The sequence below is a fragment of the Tachysurus fulvidraco genome, chromosome 10, assembly GCF_022655615.1.
Source record: "Tachysurus fulvidraco isolate hzauxx_2018 chromosome 10, HZAU_PFXX_2.0, whole genome shotgun sequence".
NCBI classification, from domain to species: Eukaryota; Metazoa; Chordata; class Actinopteri; order Siluriformes; family Bagridae; genus Tachysurus; species Tachysurus fulvidraco.
In genome coordinates, this window is record NC_062527.1 from 19440502 (window position 1) to 19460654 (window position 20153).

Below are 20153 nucleotides of genomic sequence, written 5' to 3' on the forward strand. Positions count from 1 at the left end.
TGTTAAAAGTGCTATAGAAATAAAATTGAATTGAAATTTAAATATTACTGTATACTCAGTGTCTCATAAATCCAGTAAATCTAACAGGACTGTCTGCATTTTAATAGACTAGATGTAGAGCTTGAAGTGTGGATCAATATTGAATGTGGATTAATGTTAAAGATTGCTTTCGACAAGTCTTAGGCCAAGCTACATTATTGTCAAGTTCCTGTATGTCTTGTAATACTGCTTTAATTGGCTCTGTATCGAGACGCTCAGAAAATCCACTCTGCAGCTGTTAGAGATAGAGAGATGGGGGGGGGGGGTGTTGGGGGATTTTGGATCATGAGAACTCAAAGCAAAAGCACACACTGTAGCTTTCACTGGTCCGGTTTCAGCCAGATCACAGACAAAGTAATGACAGTAAAGTTTAATACAATCTAGCACAGCATTCAAAATCAGAAAGAAAATAAGATTTCTAAAGATTTTTTTAGAATCCATTTTTCTTTAACTGAATAATTTACATTCAGTTTGGAATTTGAGTACAGAGAGATGATTAAACACACACACACACACACACACACACACACACACACACACACACACACACACACACACACACACACACACACATACACACACACAAACACACACACACACACACACACACACACACACACACACACACACACACACACACACACACACACACACACACACACACACACACACACACACAAACAGTTCTTCCAATGATCTTTAGGAACTTCAGATGGTGCAACAACATGTTTGATGTAACTGATCTTTATGCATTGTGGTACTTTCACAATTGGCTGATTGGATAAATAATATTTATTATAATAATTATAATAAATAAGCAGGTATATAGGTGTTCCTAAGTGGACAGTGAATGTATTTATAACTGTAATGTCTGTAATAACTGTAATGAACCATAATTACACACTAATCATTGCCCTCTGGTGGCGATACCGCGTCACTGCACGCTTTAAAGTGCGTTTATAACCGTAATGTCAGTGAACCACAATTACACACTAATCATTGCCCTCTGGTGGCGACACCGCGTCACTGCACGCTTTAAAGTGCGTTTATAACCGTAATGTCAGTGAACCACAATTACACACTAATCATTGCCCTCTTGTGGCGACACCGCGTCACTGCACGCTTTAAAGTGCGTTTATAACCGTAATGTCAGTGAACCACAATTACACACTAATCATTGCCCTCTTGTGGCGACACCGCGTCACTGCACGCTTTAAAGTGCATTTATAGCTGTAATGTCCGTGAACCACAATTACACACTAATCATTGCCCTCTTGTGGCGACCCCGCTTCACTGCACGCTTTAAAGTGCATTTATAACCGTAATGTCAGTGAACCACAATTACACATTATCATCGCCCTCTGGTGGCGGCACCGCGTCACTGCACGCTTTAAACGGATTCAGAAATCACTAATAAGAAGCCAATTTTTGCCTGAAAGAGGCCAGATATTATTAGAGTGTAAATGAATATTAGGATTGCATATGAGGAGAATTAGTCGAGCTTCGTTCACAGAAAACAAAACGCTCAAATATGACAAGTCTCGGTTACAAGGTAATAGTGTTGAGAAATACTATCCGCTTCTTCTTATGAACACATGGGAAATGTAGTGCGTTGACGGACATTTTTAATTCAAGTTCACCGACCGAGAACTACATTACCCACAAACCACTGTGATCAACCTGCAACCCTGCGACACCGTCTGGCATACGCAAAAAGGCGCATCTGGATTGGATAGTTCTTTATCCTTGGACTCCCGTCAACCAATCAGATAGTAAAATAACCGGTTTTGCTTCTCGAGCGCAACGCGGAGTTATAAATAAACAGCGGTGTTGCCAGGTCTGATTTAAACCCCTTCTGAAATTCAGCTTAATTTATATCTTAGTGGTTAAATCACTGCAAATATTAGAAGTGTAGACTCCATACACATGCACCGAGGTTACTCTGATATGTTTTAAAGATCACTTAAATATCTATTTAGTTTATATTTTCTATATATATATTTTTTAATGGAGGGTTTTCGGTTAAGGTGGTGATCTGGCAACCCTGATACATGGTTTCCATGTGACTCATTGACTCACATTGGGCGAGGAAACTTTGTAGCCTTGTGTGAAGGGAGTTACTGCACATGTGTTTCTCACTGTTACAACTTTGTTTTTTAATCAATGCATTATTTATCTAGCTCTTGATGGTCATGACTGGAAATCTGGGAAATCTACAAGCTTCAGAACAACAACAACAACAACAACAGCCTCAGCCTCAGTGATGAATTGAAGACCTTTAACCTGTTGGGTGAGATCTACAAATTACACTTGGATCTTCTTTGCATAAACCTGTGACTATTTTAATGACCTAGGTCTTGATTTATTTCTGATTAAAGCTTCTTCTCCTCTTATATAAAAAAAAGCTTTATAACTATTTAATTATTCAGTCCAGGTGTATTAAAGCTATCCACCAAAAGCTGTAGAGCATAAAGTGTTTGAATATATACTGTACTCACTTTAAAGTGCCTTGTTTACAGAGGTAGAGTTACATTATCATGTCTATAGAACATGCAGGACACTCAGGAATCTCCCACAGTGCACTGCAGTAGGTCAGGGTCTAAACACATGGGAACTTTACACCCTTGTAAGGAGTATGTTATCTCAGATACAGACCTGGAATGGTGACTGGATGTAAATATTAGGGGTCGAATGTCATACAGTAATATAATTAGGATTATATTACTATCATATAACTATTACTATTATTATATTTATTATTTCTTTCCCCAGACAATCAACCTGAGTAACAACTCACCATAATTATATTCCCTGCTTCATATCTATAAGTACTGAATTATCAGTACTGTCAGTCATCACATCATCTGTATATGTTACACACACTACTGCTGCTGTATATTGTACAAAAGCATAATATTGCACAATATTGTTATTTGCACTTCCCACACTTTATCTACATAACTGATCAGTCATATATTCTGTATTCATATTTAATACTCATAATATCTATTGTATCACATCTGTATTGTCTTGTATAGTCTGTATTGTCTTGTCTTGTGTAGTATCGTGTTATTTATGTCTGTACTTTTGAGACTCACAAACAGCTGGAACCAAATTCCTTGTGGGTGTCAACACACTTGGCCAATAAACCTGATTCTGATTCTGAATTTGATGCATCCCAGGTTTATTAACTTGCTCACCTTAGTGAGTGACTGAAATCTCAAATCTGATTGGTCGGAAGGAACCGAAGCTCCACATAACAAGTTTATATGCAACGCTCGAAATCGTCTGTAGATGATTATAAGCAGAAAAGAAAAGCTTTGACTCGTTAATACGTTGTAAATTTCTGTAAAGTATTCTGCTCTTATAGAAGGAGTCTCCAGTTTAAGCTCTTTTTAAGAGACAGGATGTTTTCCTACATGGGAAAGACAGCAGAGTTTGCTGAAAGACAAAGAGTGAAGCTGATGATTAATCCTGCTGGAATAGGGTTCATTGAATAGTTAAGGGAACCCAATGTACTGTAGAATCTTTAACGGTTCACACAGAAAGACTAATCTCTCTCTCTCTCTCTCTCTCTCTCTCTCTCTCTCTCTCTCTCTCTCTCTCTCTCTCATTTCAGGTTCTCCACATGATCTCTTCTATAATGCTTAGGTTCTGTTTGCAGAGAACCCTGAGGCCATGTGTTCGAGGAGCACAGAAACGCTGCCTCGGCACACATAAGCACAAAGAGAAACTGGAACTGCTAAACACTCCTACAGGAGCCAAAGACTTTATCTACAGCCTGCATGCTTCAGAGCGAAGCTGCTTACTGCGAGAGCTGCAGAACTTCGAGTCCATTGCCATCGCTCAGGGTAAGAAAGAGCGTGCACACACACAAACACACACACGCACACAAACACACACAGACACACACACACACACACACGCACACACGCTGCCAATTAAGGTTACTATATCTCGCTTAAGGGGCCGAAAACCTCACAAACGTATTTTAGATTTTATTGTAAGTGCTGAAAAGTTTTTTGGTCTCAATGTTTCTTCCTCACAACCTCTCGTGGTCATCACCACCTGTGGTTTCCTCTTTCAGGGTGGTTTCATTTTTAAGCTGCTTGTTAGTTTTCTGTTTATTCCCTGTTCCACTCCACGGTTCCTAAGGTACCTGGGAGACTTGCCAAAAGAGACACAGAGAAGAGTTATTCAGATGTGCCACTAATCTAACAGTCAGCAAAAACTTAGAAGAAAGACAAATACTTATCAGGAGAGAAAGTAAGAGAAATGCAGGATGTATTGTTCTTGATGTGTTTGAGCAGAAACTGTGGTTCGAACTGGTTTTAGAGAATAAAGAGTTTGACCTAAAGTAACCCATCACTCCTTTGTGACAGCATCTTGTGAATAAAGCTGCAATACAAATAGAACTGAATTGAACTTAAGAACATGGATTTAGACCAAATCCTGCAACTGCAGATGATTCTACAGGTTTGTTTTTTACTAAACAGAACATGAAGAAGCAGATCCCGGCTTTGGAAATGCGCAGGGTCAGTCATGATGTAATGCAGAGGAGGTTGAGGGTCTTGTTTAGGGGCCCAACAGTGGCAGCTTGTCTTTCTGATCAACAGCTCAGAACCTTTTTTTTGTTTTTGTTTCAGTACCGTCTCTTCTCAGATGTTGAGTTTTATAAAGGAAACAAATGATTTGTTTTCTCAGTTTTTTCTCAAACCACAACAACCAGCACGTCTGTCATGAGCAGTCTTGTGTGAAGTATGCCTTTTTTTTTTTTTTTTTAATATATCACTTTTATTTGTAGTCATAATAATATTCTGTTTATTCTCTTGACACATGATGCGATGTCTGTGGTATAGTTATTTATACTAACATAAGGAAAGTGCAGGTGCAGCTGTGAGACATTTATCGTTACCCTTCGACGACCTGTGATCTGATCAGCAGCGCTCACTTGACTCGAGCCGCCGCTCGTCACCTCGGCTTTATGTCCTGTTCTGTCCCTTCCTGAGCTTTGAAAGCTCTCTGTCTTTTCAAGCTCCATAATTCTCATATCCTCTCTTATAGGCTCTTGTTCTGATGAATGTAATACTGTTCTGAAAGCAGAGCTGTTTCTTGTGTTATTTTGTCCGTCTCTCTCAGTCATTTCTGTCTTCCTTTTCCCTCTCGCTCAGAGAGCGGCCCATTCAGGAGAGGGCTCAACAGAGACAGGGTTCAAGCTGAAGGGACTGAGGGTAGGTAAAGGAGTTCAAATAGTGTAAAAAAAAATAAAGCCTCTGTTCACTTCCCCTCTGTTCTGATTGTACTTAAGTATGCAGCTCAGTGCTGTGAGGGGAAGTGTGTCAGCGTATAATATTTCTAAATGTGTGTGTGTGTGTGTGTGTGTGTGTGTGTGTGTGTGTGTGTGTGTGTGTGTGTGTAAATCCTTTGGTTTCACTTTAACACACTGCCTCTTGTTATGCTCTGGCTTAAGCATGTGACATTTATTACAGAGGATTAATAGAACAGAAATGATTTTAAAAGTCTCATTTCTCCTCAGCTTCTCAGTGAAGGACATCTCAAGAGCTTCCCCTAACTGAAATTGTTTCCATTGCATTCTAGTAAACTGAATAAACAGAATCATTTACATTCACATTTACCACATTTGGCAAACGCCCTTATCCAGAGCGACATACATAAGTGCTATAAGTCTCTATCACTGAATACGTTAACTCTGATTCACTAGGTTACATACTTAAGATACCAGGAGTCTAAAACATTGTTCAAGGTTTTTTTTTATTTTTTATAAACATATATGCAACAAGGAAGGAAGGAAGTCGAAGTGTTTCATGAATAAGTCGTTGTTTGAAAATAGCCAGTGACTCGGCTGTCCGGACCTCTAGGGGAAGTTCATTCCACCACCTTGGTGCCAGAACAGAGAAGAGTACTTGCCTCTTACCCTGAGAGATTCTGGGACCAGTCGAGCAGTGTTGGTAGACTTGAGGGTGTGAGGTGCAGTGCGAGGAGTGATGAGGGCTTTGAGGTAATAGGGAGCTGGTCCATTTTTGTCTTTGTAGGCCAGCATCAGTGTTTTGAAACTGATGTGTGCAGCTACCAGAAGCCAGCTCAGGGATTAAAGCAGCAGGGTGGTATGCGAGAACTTAGGCAGGTTGAAAACAAGCCATGCAGCTGCATTTTGGATCATTTGCAGAGGATGAAATGCGTTGATAGGTAGACCTGCCAGCAGTGCATTGCAGTAATCCAGACTAAACAAGTACCTAAGCAGCCTGTGAGGACAAAAATGGTCGAATCCTAATGTTGTAGAGAAGAAACCAACATGAGCGAGTCACATTAGCAACATGAAAGAATCCTGGGTTATGTAATTGGAGGTTTCACATGGCTGATACTTTACCTGGGATTAACACTGAATCCTGGCACTTAATAATCTGATGTTTCACACTCTACAACCCTAAGCCCTGGATTAAACTTCTTATTATCTGCATATCAGCAGCCCTGATTTGATAAATTCAGCACTCCACCGCTTTAAATAAAGTCTCATCTCACGCTTTCACATGATTGAGTAAAAAATGTCAGGTCTATGATCCGCCACCTGAGCATGGTTTTTCTCATCTTTTTTAATTTTTTCCTTTTTTTAATTTTTTTTTTTTAATTTTAAATTTTTTTGAATATTATTTGTCTTTGACCAGGCATTCGATGACGTCTAACTTCTGCTAATTTTTCAGTCAGTTCCTTAAATACTCTTTACTCTGTTATTTCTGTCCTCCACCCAGCTTGTCCTGGAAAAATAAAACTCTCCTCTTCGCTCCAGTTCAGTTTTCCGTCAGCGTTTGACGTTTTATATTTTTTCCTTTGAAACTCTGAATCTACTGTTTACACAACACGCATGTGACTGTACAGAGCATGTGATATGAGGCATGCGCTGCTCGCTTTCTGTTGCTAAGCATCTTTCTTTTTGCACTGTACATGTTTGGCAAACAAACACAAAAGCAGAAAAAATCCTGCTTCTAAATTACGAGTGTGAAGCGTTTCTCTGCCTGAGGTTATAAATGATGATAACCTGGGGTTAAGCGCATTGTGAGAGTCCCTAGACTGTCCCAGTTGCTACTGACAACTGCATTTAAGTTCCAATTAAAGCTTTAACTTTAACCCTGCCATTAGATTATATTAGATTGGATTAGATTAGATTTGTTTGAACTCACTCCTGTCACAACAGAGCTAGCTAGATAGCAACCCAAGTCTTCACTAACATGAAGACTTCCTCTGAGACACGTGAAGCCGCTACATCGTTTCAAACCCTTGCTCAGACTCTCACTCGGAGGAGAACAATATCCGCCCTCTTCCTCATACTACACAAGCTCACAGTAGCCCATGTCACACTCGGAGGAGAGAGTAATGCCTTCGGAGTTCTTCCCACCAGGTTTTGCTCTGTTCCAGTGAGACGGCTAACGAGTTGCCGATGCTGATGTTTCTCTTGTGTGATATTTATTCATTTTGCTGAAATAACCAGGAATGGTGCTTAAAGTTAAAGGTATATTTTGTGCCTTGTACTGTATATGGGCTAAAGTTTTTTGTCTTTTTACAATGTATTTCAACATAAACTAAAGCTCACTCATCACAGGCATGGTGTAGCGTTACTACGGTTACCCCGAGTCACATAAAATACACTTTGAATATAAAACTTTAAATGTTTTTAATACATCAAAATAATCAGACAGTCACTGGAACATGATTTTAATAGGAAGTACTTTGCTTGGGAATCTTTTTTTTTTTTTAGGCTTTTATTTATTTATCTATCTATCTATCTATCTATCTATCTATCTATCTATCTATCTATCTATCTATCTATCTATCTATCTATCTATCTATCTATCTATCTATCTATCTATCTGTTTAATTATTTATTAATGGATTGATTTTGCATGTACAATAAATGATGATAAAACAATAGCGAAGAAGAAATTTTGGCGGAATTACTACTTTACAGATAAGACTTTGTTCACTTTATGTTTCCAGAATTCAACCAGTAGGAGATAAGAAATGTTGTTTTCCCAAGCTGCAGTGAGTGTTTTCTGCTGATGTCAGCGTTAACTGCTTTTCCAGAGCAAATCTAATGGAGTGTGTTTCTAACACTTCACATGCTCTGTAGCTGGGATGATGTGCATGTCTGTTTGGGTGATGAACAAATGATGTACAGGTCAATTTATCCTCCGCTTATGAGTTTCGGTTTCTGTAACTGAAATTTTTTTGAATATTTCTTCCCCTTTCAGAGAAACTGGAGTCGTTGCCCCCCAGCACCAATCAGCTGAGATACGGTGAGATATGACACACGTTTACTGTCTCCACACATACACCAAAGACTTGTGATGGAAGAAAACATGAGATTGTGATGGAAGAAATGGATGGAAGAAAACATGAGATTTCTCCTTAAGTGGTTTTGTCTCCTTTTAAAACACTTGCCTTTCCTATTCTTTATTTTTTAGTATCTTTATTTTACTTTTTGCCTAAAAAGTAACTCCAAATAAACTTGCACATGTACTGCTGACAGTTTCAGATCACTTCAGAGAGCCACATTTACACTGGTGTGGAAAGACCTCATGATGCAGGTGTCATTTATAGCCAGAAAAAACCCAAAGAGCAAATTCAGCTAAAAAAAATAATTGCCAGCATCTTTCTGAGGTACATTTTGCTACAGAGGTTGGGGCTGGTGTTGTTGAGGTTCTCAGAAGGTGCTGTCAGGATTCCAGGAGATAGTAGCAACTCACGGGTGCCAAGCACTGGAGCCCGATGAGAATTAAAAAAGATTTATTTTGCTGGTAACAATATTGGCACATCTATCAGTATTGGTCCATTTATTATTTTTATATATTTTTATGTAGCGGGAAAATTTTTTCTACAGCCCAGTAACACAGAAGACATAAAAAAGTCGCATAAAAATTCCACTTTAATGGCGAATAATCATACAGAAAAAATGTCTAGAGATGTTTGTTGTTCGCATGCACTGACATGCTTGTTTTTAATTTCAGTGCTCCTTCACAACGCCATCCCGTTTGTTGGATTCGGCTTCTTTGACAACGCCATCATGATCGCTGCAGTAAGTGGTATGAGCCTCTCCAGTGGTTAAGTGCTTCTGGTTTGGCACAAGCTTCAATTAAACGAGCTGACGTTAGGGTTTGTGTGATTATTATTGTAGAAGATCCAGAACTGATCCTGGATCAGGGATTAAGGGATGTGCTAGCCTAGTGCTTAAGGTGTTGGACTAACAATCATAAGGTTGTGAGTTTGAATCCCAGGTCCACCGAGCTGACACTGCTGGGCTCCTGAGCAAGGCTCAGCTTTATAAAATGAAATTAAAACAAAAAGTAATTCGCTCTGAATAACGCCCTCTGCCAAATGCCAATTAGCACCGATTTTTGAACATCTGCACTGATGTTCTGGACTGGTCGAGTATGTGTTCCAGAGTTTTTTGTAATAATTCATGTGTTCACAGGGAACCCAGATTGAGCTGTCCATCGGTGTGACCTTTGGAATATCAACTATGGCAGGTACGTTTATATTTACACAGGCAGTGATCATAGTTGTAAGCTTCCATTATGTGTCAGATATATTAGCCATGTAGCTCCAAAATGCCAAGGTGTCAGGCAACATCAGAAGGTCATGAGTTCAAATTCCAGCACTGACACTGCTGGTTCCTTGAGCAAGTTCCATTGTATAAAGTCGCTCCGGATACACACCGTTTGGGGCTCAATGGTGAAAACGTTAAAAATGGACACCATGGACTCTGTTCTAGACCAATGAGATTTAAACTCACAAGTAAAGAATCAGTTTAAAGTGTGTGAATACCATACAGTGTAATGTATTAAATATCCGACTGTTTTGTAATATTTTTTGCTCCTTTAACGAATCTGCGTAAAGCATGCTGAAACTTGACATGGGTTACGAATCTGCCATTGGCAGACAACATAGGGTGTAAACTTGTAAAGATCAGCGAAAAAAGTCACAAAGCTCCAGAACAGTTTTATTCAGGGATTCCAGCCAAACCCGTTTAACACACATTTACACTTTGTGTAGTGTAAACACTGGCTTCTAAGATTAAAAATGTCTGAGAGTCTTCCAGCTCATGTTCCCAGCAGTGATGATATTCAGGGCATGTCCCAAGATGAGAGAGTTATCAAAAGGAGTTTTTATCAGGCACTGCTGCCAGAACTGAACATGTGCACGAGTGTTGAAATGAAGTCATTTATGGTTTCATGGCTCAATGAAAAATTTGCAGTTTGAATGAAATAATGAAAGATGTGGCTTTATACTGTATTACAGTATATATGCAGCTTGATATTGTTATGTATTGTTTATAATACTTTAACTAGCTTTATACAACATTATGTAGCTTTTTATCACATAGCTTTATATTATGTTAGGTAGCTTTACTTTACATTATGTAGCTGTATGTTATGTGGCTTTATAATACATTATGTAGCTTTTTATGGAAGATGTCTCCAGCGTCAGCACTTTCTACAGTTTATTCACCCGTAACAAAGGTTGTGATATTGAAATTCTTCAGAATTTCTTGCTGAGTGTGTGTGTGTGTGTGTGTGTGTGTGTGTGTGTGTGTGTGTGTGTGTGTGTGTGTGTGTGTGTGTGTGTGTGCGTGTGTGTGTGTTGACTAACACTGTCTTGTGGTTGCAGCGGCAGCATTGGGAAACTTGGTGTCTGACCTGGCTGGACTTGGGTAAGTAAATGAACTACACAAAACATATATATACACACACACACACACACACACACACACACACACACACACACACACAGAAGCTTGCACACACAATTGAAATACTCAATACTATGAGTAATATTAAGTGTGTGTGTGTGTGTGTGTGTGTGTGTGTGTGTGTGTGTGTGTGTGTGTGTGTGTGTGTGTGTGTGTGTGTGTGTGTAGGCTTGCAGGTTATGTTGAGGCCCTAGCTGCCCGCTTGGGGATGCAGATTCCTGATCTTACACCCAAACAGGCTGACATGTGGCAGACCAGGCTAAGCTCCCACTTAGTAAGAAGTGTTTGTGTGTGTGTGTGTGTGTGTGTGTGTAACTGTGTGTGTTACTATGTGATTGTATTTGTGTGTGTGTGTTACTGTGTGTATGTAGGGGGGTGGTTGGGTGTATGTTTGTTACTGTGTGTGTGTGTTACTGTGTGATTGTATTACTCTCTGTTTGTTACTGTTTGTATGTAGGGGGGTGGTTGGGTGTATGTATTACTCTGTGTGTATTTTTTATGTGCGTATTTGTGTTTGTATGTGTGTATTTGTGTGTGTATGTGTTTGTGGGTGGTTGGGTGTATGTATATTTACTACTGTGTGTAGGTGTGTATTTGTGTGTGTGGGTGAGTTGTGTGTGTGGACCTGATTTTATATTATTCTGGGACCAAATGTTTCCATAAGAGTCGTAGATTCTGATCGTTTTGAGCAAATCCCCAATTTTACAAAACATTGCGCTTTTATTTGAAAATTTAAAAAAGTTCATTTTGGTTTCTGAGATTATTGTGTGTGTGTGTGTGTGTGTGTGTGTGTGTGTGTGTGTGTGTGTGTGTGTGTGTGTGTGTGTGTGTGTGTGTGTGTGTGTGTGTGTGTGTTTGTTTGCTTGCTTGCTTGCTTGCTTGCATGCAGGGGAAAGCGATAGGCGTCACCATCGGCTGCCTGCTCGGGATGTTCCCACTCTTCTTCCTCAACGATGAAGATGAAAACGATTCTCCGAGTGCAGCAGTAACTCCAACCTCACACTCCAAATAGCTTTATTAATACAAACCGCCGCACAACAACACTATTGGGATTTTTATTTCCTTAAGTCTACTAATGTTCTCATGGACGAACTGTCATTCATGCTCTGTGTTCAGCAAACCAATGAATTGACAACATCCTGCTTAGGATTTGTTTCTAGAAAGTTCTGCCTTCAGTGGAACAGGATGTCCAAGATGGCCGACTAACACAACACTAACACTACACTGTTCAGCTACACAGTGAAGTTTTGTTCATGTACAGCCTTGGGGTTGTGAGAAATAGAACCCATGAAGGTAGGGCTGTAAAAAAAAAAAAAAGGAGGATCTGTGAATTATTAAGTATCTATACAAGTATCTATTACATCTATACAAACAAGCAAAAAAAAAAAATCCACTTTGTCCAATAACGTGCTAGCAGGTTTTGTGGCAAAATGTTTTTATCTCCCTGCATGCTAGATACTTTTTAATGTTTTAAGCATTTTTAAAAAACATTTTTTTAATCTAGTTATATACAGACATATGGAATATTTCATATATAGTTTTATATATAATCAGCTATATATAGGATGTGGTAGCTTAGTGGTTAAGCTGTTGGACTACTGATCAGAAGGTTGTGAGTTCAAATCCCAGGTCCAAACGCTCAATTGCTCAGTTGTAATAAATAATATATAATGCAAGTCCTTCTGGATAAGAATGTCAGCCAAATGGCATTGATTATTGTTTTATCCAGTGATATGGAATTTGATCAGATGGCATTGCTGCAGGTTTTAAAAACCGGATGCTTATTAAAAAGTGCCTTCACCTGAAGTACCATCTTAATTTCTATCCTAATCATAAGTTGTTTTACAGCATCGGCGAACAAACGGGACGCAATATAATATACGGTATGTGACTGCTCGAGTATCTGGAAGCTGAATTGAAGGAAGGCTTTATTAAAACACTAAAAGGCTGTGATTTGTTGTCCCAGAGGTTGAGTTATAATCTAAATGGCAGTTGCAATAAAACCAGGAACAAACCGTAACAAATTTTGTATCCCACCAGTGCATCCAGTGTACTTTTTAACAGGGGGCGGGGCTAATGGCTGGACCAGAAAAATATACACAGCAATAATGCAAATGTCAGTTTTATTAACTTATCCAATGATGATTTTTTTTTGTATCAGAATTTGACATGGTTTGTTTTAGAAACTTTTTTTTTTTTAGAAATCATAAAACAGACCTTTAAACAAATTTGTGTCTGAAAAATTGTCTTTCATGTTTGCATGAACAATGTCATCTAATGACTTTTTTTTTTTGCTTTCTAGTGTATGTGTATAATATGAGCATATTATTAGTATTAATGTTAATGTTAATTAATGTATTTTTGTTAAGCAGTATCATGCTAACACGAGCTGTGTTTTCCTGCACAGATAAATGGAGAAAATGCGAATGTACCCGAGTTTGGAAACAAAGCCACACCTCCAAATTTCTGTTTGAAGTGTGTTAAGCTTTTCAGTTGATGTGGATGATAGATGAAGAATTTAGACGAGTATGTTTAGTGCCTTAGTGACATGTCTCAGGATTCATCCTGTTCTTGATGAAATTATATCGTTTTATATCAGACAGTTGATTCTGCACTAAACAGTCACATGGAATTAAAACATTTCATTAGAGCATGTTAACATGTCAATAATCTGATGCTGAATAAATCTATTAATGACACAAAAAAGTTTCAATCATGATTTCGATCAAGATATCAATACACAAACAAACATTCTACATATGCTCTATCTCCATCATTGAACTTTTGAAAGCTTCAACACTGAGGAGTTGGTGTTGAATATATATAATGAACTCAGATGATGAGCTAATTTATGGGTTTCTCAGGAGCTCCTGGTTACACAACTCCAACTGACTGTCTATGTGTGTAGAAGGACATTGATCATCTCTGGTGTCACCCATATGAGGATAAGGTTCCCTTATGAGTCTGGCTCCACTCAAGGTTTCTTCCTCTTCCTATTTAATCCCACAGTGACTCCAGGCTTGCTAATTAGGGATAAATTCAAATAAAACTAAAAAATATTTATGTTCTGTAAAGCTGCTTTGAGACAATGTTGATTGTTAAACATGCCATACAAATAAAATTTAATTGAATGGTAGTAACATTTATTCCAAATAATGGCATAATTATTTTTAATGAAATTATGTTCCCACTTACAGTTTACATCAAGTTCACTTGTTATATTTTTCCCAAGCTAACAACCAGGCAGGCTGATGGCTAACAAGTGCTTCCTCTGGGACATGTGAAACGTCTGTACGCCGATGCATTTCAGCCTTATATTCCCTCAGCCTAGGCTTTTTTCTGCTCTTTAGTTAGTTACATATATTGGAAGAAAAAAAAATCAGTAAACAAACCTAAAGTAACCCAAAGTTTCACTTTGATTAATAAAATAGAAGCCTTTATTTTGTCACATATACATTACAGCACAGTTCTTTCTTCACATATCTTTGGAGTTTGGGGTCAGAGCACAGGGTCAGCCATGATACAGGGAGTGGTAAGGGTTAAGGGCCTTGCTCAAGTGGCCATCAATGGAAGCTTGGCAGTGCTGGGGTTTGAACCTCAATCCTTAATACAGAGCATTAACCGTCTGAGTCACCACTGCTGCTAAGATCCAGGTGTGAAACAACTCTAAAACTACGTCAATGTACTATGACATCATCAGTAGGAGTTCCTATTTAAGGTTGCCATAGTAAACTGTATCAGTGGGTGGCCTAACTAGCATTCTAGATTTACTTGCAGCTAAAATGAAACATTCTGGAGGGAGATTTGACATTACATATATAAAATTCCCCAGCATATATATGCATCATATGATATGAAGTATATGAGATGCCTATAGTTCACTGTACACGCCCAAATCTAGTGCCAAGAATGGTTGGCGCTCATGCCGTCGGATATCTCCAGCTCATTAAAAATGAAAGGTAGCTTTGGTAGAAAGCTAAATTTAACGTTCAACCATCCAAAGCAGTTCAACCCCTATAATCTAAAAGAGTTTATTTATTATATTTAGTGTTGAAGCTCATGATCTACAGCAGTAATTATTATAATGACTTTTTTATTTTGCTTTTAAGTTAAACAACAAATCTAAAAAAAAAAGAAAAATAGTGTTTGAGAAAAAAATGAAACGCAAAACAAATATTAAAGGTTAGCATATATCTATTTATTAATTTGTCCAATTAATTAAACTTCTGGAATAATAGTAAACTCATATTCACAAAATGAAAGAAATTTCTGATCAATCAATAATCATATCATCAAGAAAATGAAAGCAATGATAATTACAATAATAGTCATATTTGAATAGAATAATTGTCTTCTTAACAATATTAACATTCACAACATTTCTCCATATGCTGAGGTGTCCCACAAGGTTAAACACTGAGCCTTTCGTGTTTCTGGTACGTTTTTCTGTGGTTCTATAGAAATATATACATTCCTACGCTCCTAAAGCCCGTAAGAAGGACAGGGTGTGTATGGCTTGTCCATGTCTATGGCTAAGTTTAAGGGTAGGAGTAGACCCGCTCTGGGTGTTTCATTCTGAAGATTAGATAAAAAATCTCATGACTAAAAAACAAATATAGCGCTACACGATGGGAGAAAACATTTCACCAGCACAATCTTTCTCAGGAGGACTTTTATACACAAAAGGTGACTAGAGTATTGTAAGGTTTCGCTTCATATTTCGTTCAATACTGGTTCTGATCCACAGCGGCCAACAAGCAGAGCCATATTTCTAACCAAAGTTTCAGAACCAGAACATTTAGGCACGGGGCACGAATAGATTTTTTTTTTCTTTTCAAAAATAAATAATATTTGAAGTGCAGACATAATAAGTTAGCAATATTTTCCACCACCACAGAAAAAATAAGAAGAAGAAGAAGAAGAGGAAGAAGAAGAAGAAATTAAAAAGCAAGTGACTAAAAACCTACCAGCAAAACCAACTAATGGTGTATATGTGTGTAATCATCTATTGAACATCAAGGAAGAATCAGAAAAAAACAGTAGGACTTGGTAAAATGAATAAAACTGTAGAAATCAACAGGTATTGAATCCTCAGCTCTTATGTACATCCAATCTAACTGAAGCTCACAAGCAAAAGAAATCAGCTACCGATCTTAGAAAAACTCCAATCGGACGGCGAGGAGAACCGAACAGAAGTGTTGGATTGATAGATGCTGTACGCCTAATGGAAAGAAGATAACAGTAGGACCGAATGAGGTATGATGCTACTACTTCCTTCTATGATCATTGTGTGTGTATATGTGTGTGTGTATGTGTGTGTGTTTGTGTGTATGCATGTCTCCATGCTTTAGGAGAGTAGTATAGTATATTACCACGATATAGTACATTGGTAATGGGTATATTTGTGCTTAAATAAAGTCTAATAGAATAAAGATGGGCTATAGGTCTAGAATTATAAATACTAAAGCTAGACGTTATAAATACTAGATCATATAGATTTTTTGTCTCTACTGCAGTTTCCTCTCAAGGCGGGTCCCTGCCGTTAGCTGATGAAACCATGGTCATCCTCGGTGTTCTCCATCTGCTCTCATTCTTATTCACCAGTTCTCTAGTTCACACACACATGCATGCACACGCTCACAAAGGAAAAGACAAATCCATTTGCATCGATGCCCAGAAGCACCTGTAGGCAGAATGCGTCCCGACGTTCACGTGTAGACTAATACTACACGTGCTCTCGCACGCGCACACGCACGGTGGCGCTGTAGCTTCGCTTGCGCCGTTTCTGTCCCATCGACAGGATGTGATGAAGGGATGCTGATCCTTAAAAGTCCTTAAAGCAGCAAAGTCCAAACAGACACAATATTAATCAAACATCATTCTCTCTCAAACTCCACAGCTTGGAAAAAAGGAGTGTCCTGTACGCTCTTGTTCGATGTAGTTTTTGTTGTCTTTTCTTTTTCCCCCATTTCCCCTGTTTTCCCCTGTTTTGTATAGAGCTCTTTAGGCACAGAGAAGAGGTGCCGCCCACTGCGCGGCACAGGAAGGGCTTTCTGAGTAGTATGGCAACATCTGATTGGCTCAGAAAAGACCACACCTCCGTAAAAAGATTGAAAAAAGCTCATTATAGGAAAAAAATTACAAGGACAAAAATTAAGAGTCATTATTAGAGCTTGGAGGCTTGTGGGTTATGGAGTTAGTAATACACACCATAACCACACATACACACAAAGACCAGCACAACCCCTCTACAGCTATCATGCTGAAAACAACAAACACGCCTGCTGAGAGAGGGAAAGACATAGAGAAAAAGTCTGAGGTGTATGTAATATGGGCAAAAAGAATATACATGAATCAAGTCCCTCTGTTCGTAGCTTTAATTTGTAGCAAATATCCTAATGTAATAATGGCCGAATAAATAATACAATAAACAGCACCGAGTAGCTAATTTGTCAATTCACTACATAAAAAAGAGATGATTGTCATTATATTGGCTCAGGGAGGAAAAGAGAGGGAGAGAAAGAAGTAGAGAGACATAAAGAATGTGCTCTTGTGTACGTGATTTTTGTGTGCTTTTTGGGGTTTGATGTGTCAGAGCGTGGTTTTGTTTTGTGTTTTTTTTTTTCTCAGGCTCTTCCTCTTTCTCTTTCCTCTCTCAACCATTCAGAAACAAGAGAGGTTCCAGGACTGGCATGGGTCCAGTCACATATCCTGTCGTGCTGCTGTGGTCCAATCATGTTCCGGTGTGCCCACCATAGATCGGCTGAGGGAGAGAAAAACAAAGTGAGCGCAGGAGGGCAGCAAGTGGCTTAGTGTCCAGTGACAGTCCACTTAGCCTTTGATTGACAGGTTAATTATCCTGGACTCTTGAAGCTTCTGTCATGGCATTCACATCTTTGTAATATAATAAAGAACATATCATACACATAACACGTTCAGATAAGCTACACACACTTACAATAGCAAATGGTATGGGGATGATATGGGTGATATATGGCAGTCAGATAAAAACACGCACAATAAATTCAGATTGGAAAAAAAAGTGTAATGACTCATATGTCGACTGTTGAAATACACCATTGATCCTGATGCGAAAAAAGCCACCTCTTGAAAATCTTTTTACTTGAACAAATAACAACAAATCCATGTCATGGATATAAAAATCAGTTCTGCAATTCCTGGAAATGTAAACACATCTTCACACTTTGTTTTCACAGCCCTTGTGACATTACAAATAGCATCTAATTAATATATGTTTTAGGCATTTGTACCCAGTTATGATTCATACTTCTAAAGAAACATTTAAATAATCTAACAATAGGATAAACACTTGTATATTTAAAAAAAAAAAGGGTCTAAATACCATATGCTAACACCAATAGCATTTCAAAAAGTCTTTAGAGCTCTGACAAGCCCTTAAAAAAGAAACATTTCTATCTAACACTAAAAAAGGTTCTTTTTAAAAGATAACACAGCTAAAATTACTAACATTCCTTTGATTTTTATTTTATTAGCAATTTTGGCTGATGTTCTCTTTAATGGACAGATAAAAGCGGAGAAAAAATGGACAGATGGCTGTTAAGCTGACTACAGATTCTTCAGCCACAGACTCATGCTGGAATGTGAGGATAATATTTTGGCTTGCAACAATGCGCATGTATTTAGACAGCACAAAGCTCTCCCAGTGTCAAAGGCCACATGACCTAGCCAAGCCTCCCTCCCTGCGTGGCCCAGCAGGCCGTGGCCCCAGATGCTGTAGCGATCGCTGCACCCGAGAAGCCGGTATTGCCACGTAGATCACCGTTCTGGCTGATGTGCAGGTGTGGGGGCAGGGGAGGGAGAGCTCCATTCCAAGGGGAGCTAGTGGTGGAGGAGAGAGCCGACATGGGGTTCAGAGGAAGAACCCCCTCCCCTCCTGCCATGCTTTGCTCAACCGAACCCAGAGAGGAATATGGATCATCCTAACAGAAAGGGGAACAGGAGGGCAAGAAGGGAAAGGAGATAAGAGGAGAGGAGAGGGAAAGAGAAAGCGAAAGAAAGGGGGAAAAAATGGAAGATGCAACACATGGAGATGTGTTTGACATTACAAAGGAACTGATTAACAATGGTAAATAAACAAAAAGGTTGCAGGGAGAAGGGAAAATAAAAAACATGGAGCAGTTGGGTAGAATTTTTCTTACCAAGCAAAGGAACAAAACCATTCTGAGAATTTTAGAAAATACAAAAAGAGAAACTTTTAGGAGATAAAGCTAGAGAGCAGAGAAGAGAAGAGAAGAGAAGAGAAGAGAAGAGAAGAGAAGAGAAGAGAAGAGAAGAGAAGAGAAGAGTTTAACACAGAGGGGGTCTAGTACAGATCCAAGCTCCCTCCTACGTGAATACCTGCCGGTTCCACAGTCAGGTGCCAACCTACCTATTTTGTCTGCTCACGAACAAGCAGCTTCAGCAGGAGAGTTACCCTGGATAACCTGATGCAACCTCTCCCACTCATGCCATTACAGACAGGAAACTAATGGTATTCCCTTAAACAAAGTAACACCTACATACACTAGTCCTCTTTTTCAAGCTACATTATACACCATATAAGGTTAAAGATGTATACAAGGTTTGGTAGGAAAGGTGGAATAACAAATCCTCAAATCAGAAATACATCTAAGGTACGAAATGCTGGAATTTAGGTCAGGATATGTGGCACAAGTGAAGAATACTTATGTTACAATCTGGATGAATCAGATTGTATCATATCACAGAGTATAGCACACAAGTTGTGTATCTCAATAAACCAAAGTGTTTTGGGGATCGAAGAGGAAATTTAAGTACCTAGAGAAAACCAACATGTGATTGAACTCCATACACACCAGTAGCGTATCCTGGGGTTCGGAATTGGCTAATCTTCTTTGATATTGATGGCCTCCACTATTCGTCTTCTAAATCAGTAATCTCATTTATTCAGAATATCTATGTCTCTTGTCAATGGGGTGTATAATAAAGTCTTATGGAATCTGCTGACCAATTTGCATACAGTCCCCTGTGAAACTATTGGAAAGGCTTGGCCAAGTAATTAATATAAAAGTTTGCAGTATTCACCAAATAATTTTGGAGACAAAAATGTTTGGATTTCAGGATTTCTTGAATTTATAAAACATGAAATATTTGGTATCAGGCCACCCTATTTTTAGGTGAGCAAAAATATAGGAATATTGTCGCATAGCAGACAATCAATGTCCTTATTATTGTTTAAAGTGCTATACAAATACTGTAAATGCCACTCAACTGGGTTAAGGTCTGCTGTTTGGAAAAAAAAAAAAAAAAACACAAGTTGACTGTGTTTTGGATCCTTGCCTTGCTGCTTGAT

The 20153-nt window shown here is 38.7% G+C and overlaps 2 protein-coding genes across 10 annotated transcripts in view; one reads left to right on the plus strand and one right to left on the minus strand.

Moving 5' to 3' along the window:
• The first annotated feature begins 2091 nt into the window (after positions 1-2091).
• tmem65 (transmembrane protein 65) lies at positions 2092-13495 on the plus strand. Of its 4 annotated transcripts, none has more exons than XM_047819314.1 (9): positions 2092-2329; positions 3659-3890; positions 5211-5270; positions 8304-8348; positions 9060-9127; positions 9524-9578; positions 10720-10762; positions 10970-11075; positions 13209-13495. In XM_047819314.1, the coding sequence occupies exons 2-9, from the start codon at positions 3668-3670 to the stop codon at positions 13296-13298; spliced, it is 690 nt and encodes a 229-aa protein (XP_047675270.1). In that variant the 5' UTR covers positions 2092-2329; positions 3659-3667; the 3' UTR covers positions 13299-13495. The 4 variants fall into 4 exon arrangements, with proteins under 4 accessions (XP_047675270.1, XP_047675268.1, XP_027019312.1 ...); XM_047819312.1 differs by having other exon boundaries at positions 2094-2329; positions 11691-13495; XM_047819313.1 differs by lacking the exon at positions 2092-2329 and adding an exon at positions 3313-3538 and having other exon boundaries at positions 11691-13495.
• A 1482-nt stretch (positions 13496-14977) lies between these two features.
• syngap1a (synaptic Ras GTPase activating protein 1a) overlaps positions 14978-20153 on the minus strand; it is a 116494-nt gene continuing 111318 nt past the window's right edge. For 3 of the 6 annotated variants that reach the window (XM_027163497.2, XM_027163495.2, XM_027163493.2), the window contains one exon: positions 14978-17564. In XM_027163497.2, the coding sequence (XP_027019298.1) occupies positions 17504-17564 (61 nt within the window). In that variant the 3' untranslated portion in view covers positions 14978-17503. The other 3 variants (XM_027163491.2, XM_027163492.2, XM_027163496.2) reach the window with 2 other exon arrangements.

Coding starts and splice junctions, on each gene's coding strand:
- tmem65 (XM_047819312.1), top strand. CDS start 3,668: ATGATCTCTTCTATAATGCTTAGGTTCTGTTTGCAGAGAACCCTGAGG. Junction 9,579..10,719: donor TGGAATATCAACTATGGCAG/GTACGTTTATAT, acceptor TTGTGGTTGCAG/CGGCAGCATTGGGAAACTTG. Junction 11,076..11,690: donor CCAGGCTAAGCTCCCACTTA/GTAAGAAGTGTT, acceptor GCTTGCATGCAG/GGGAAAGCGATAGGCGTCAC.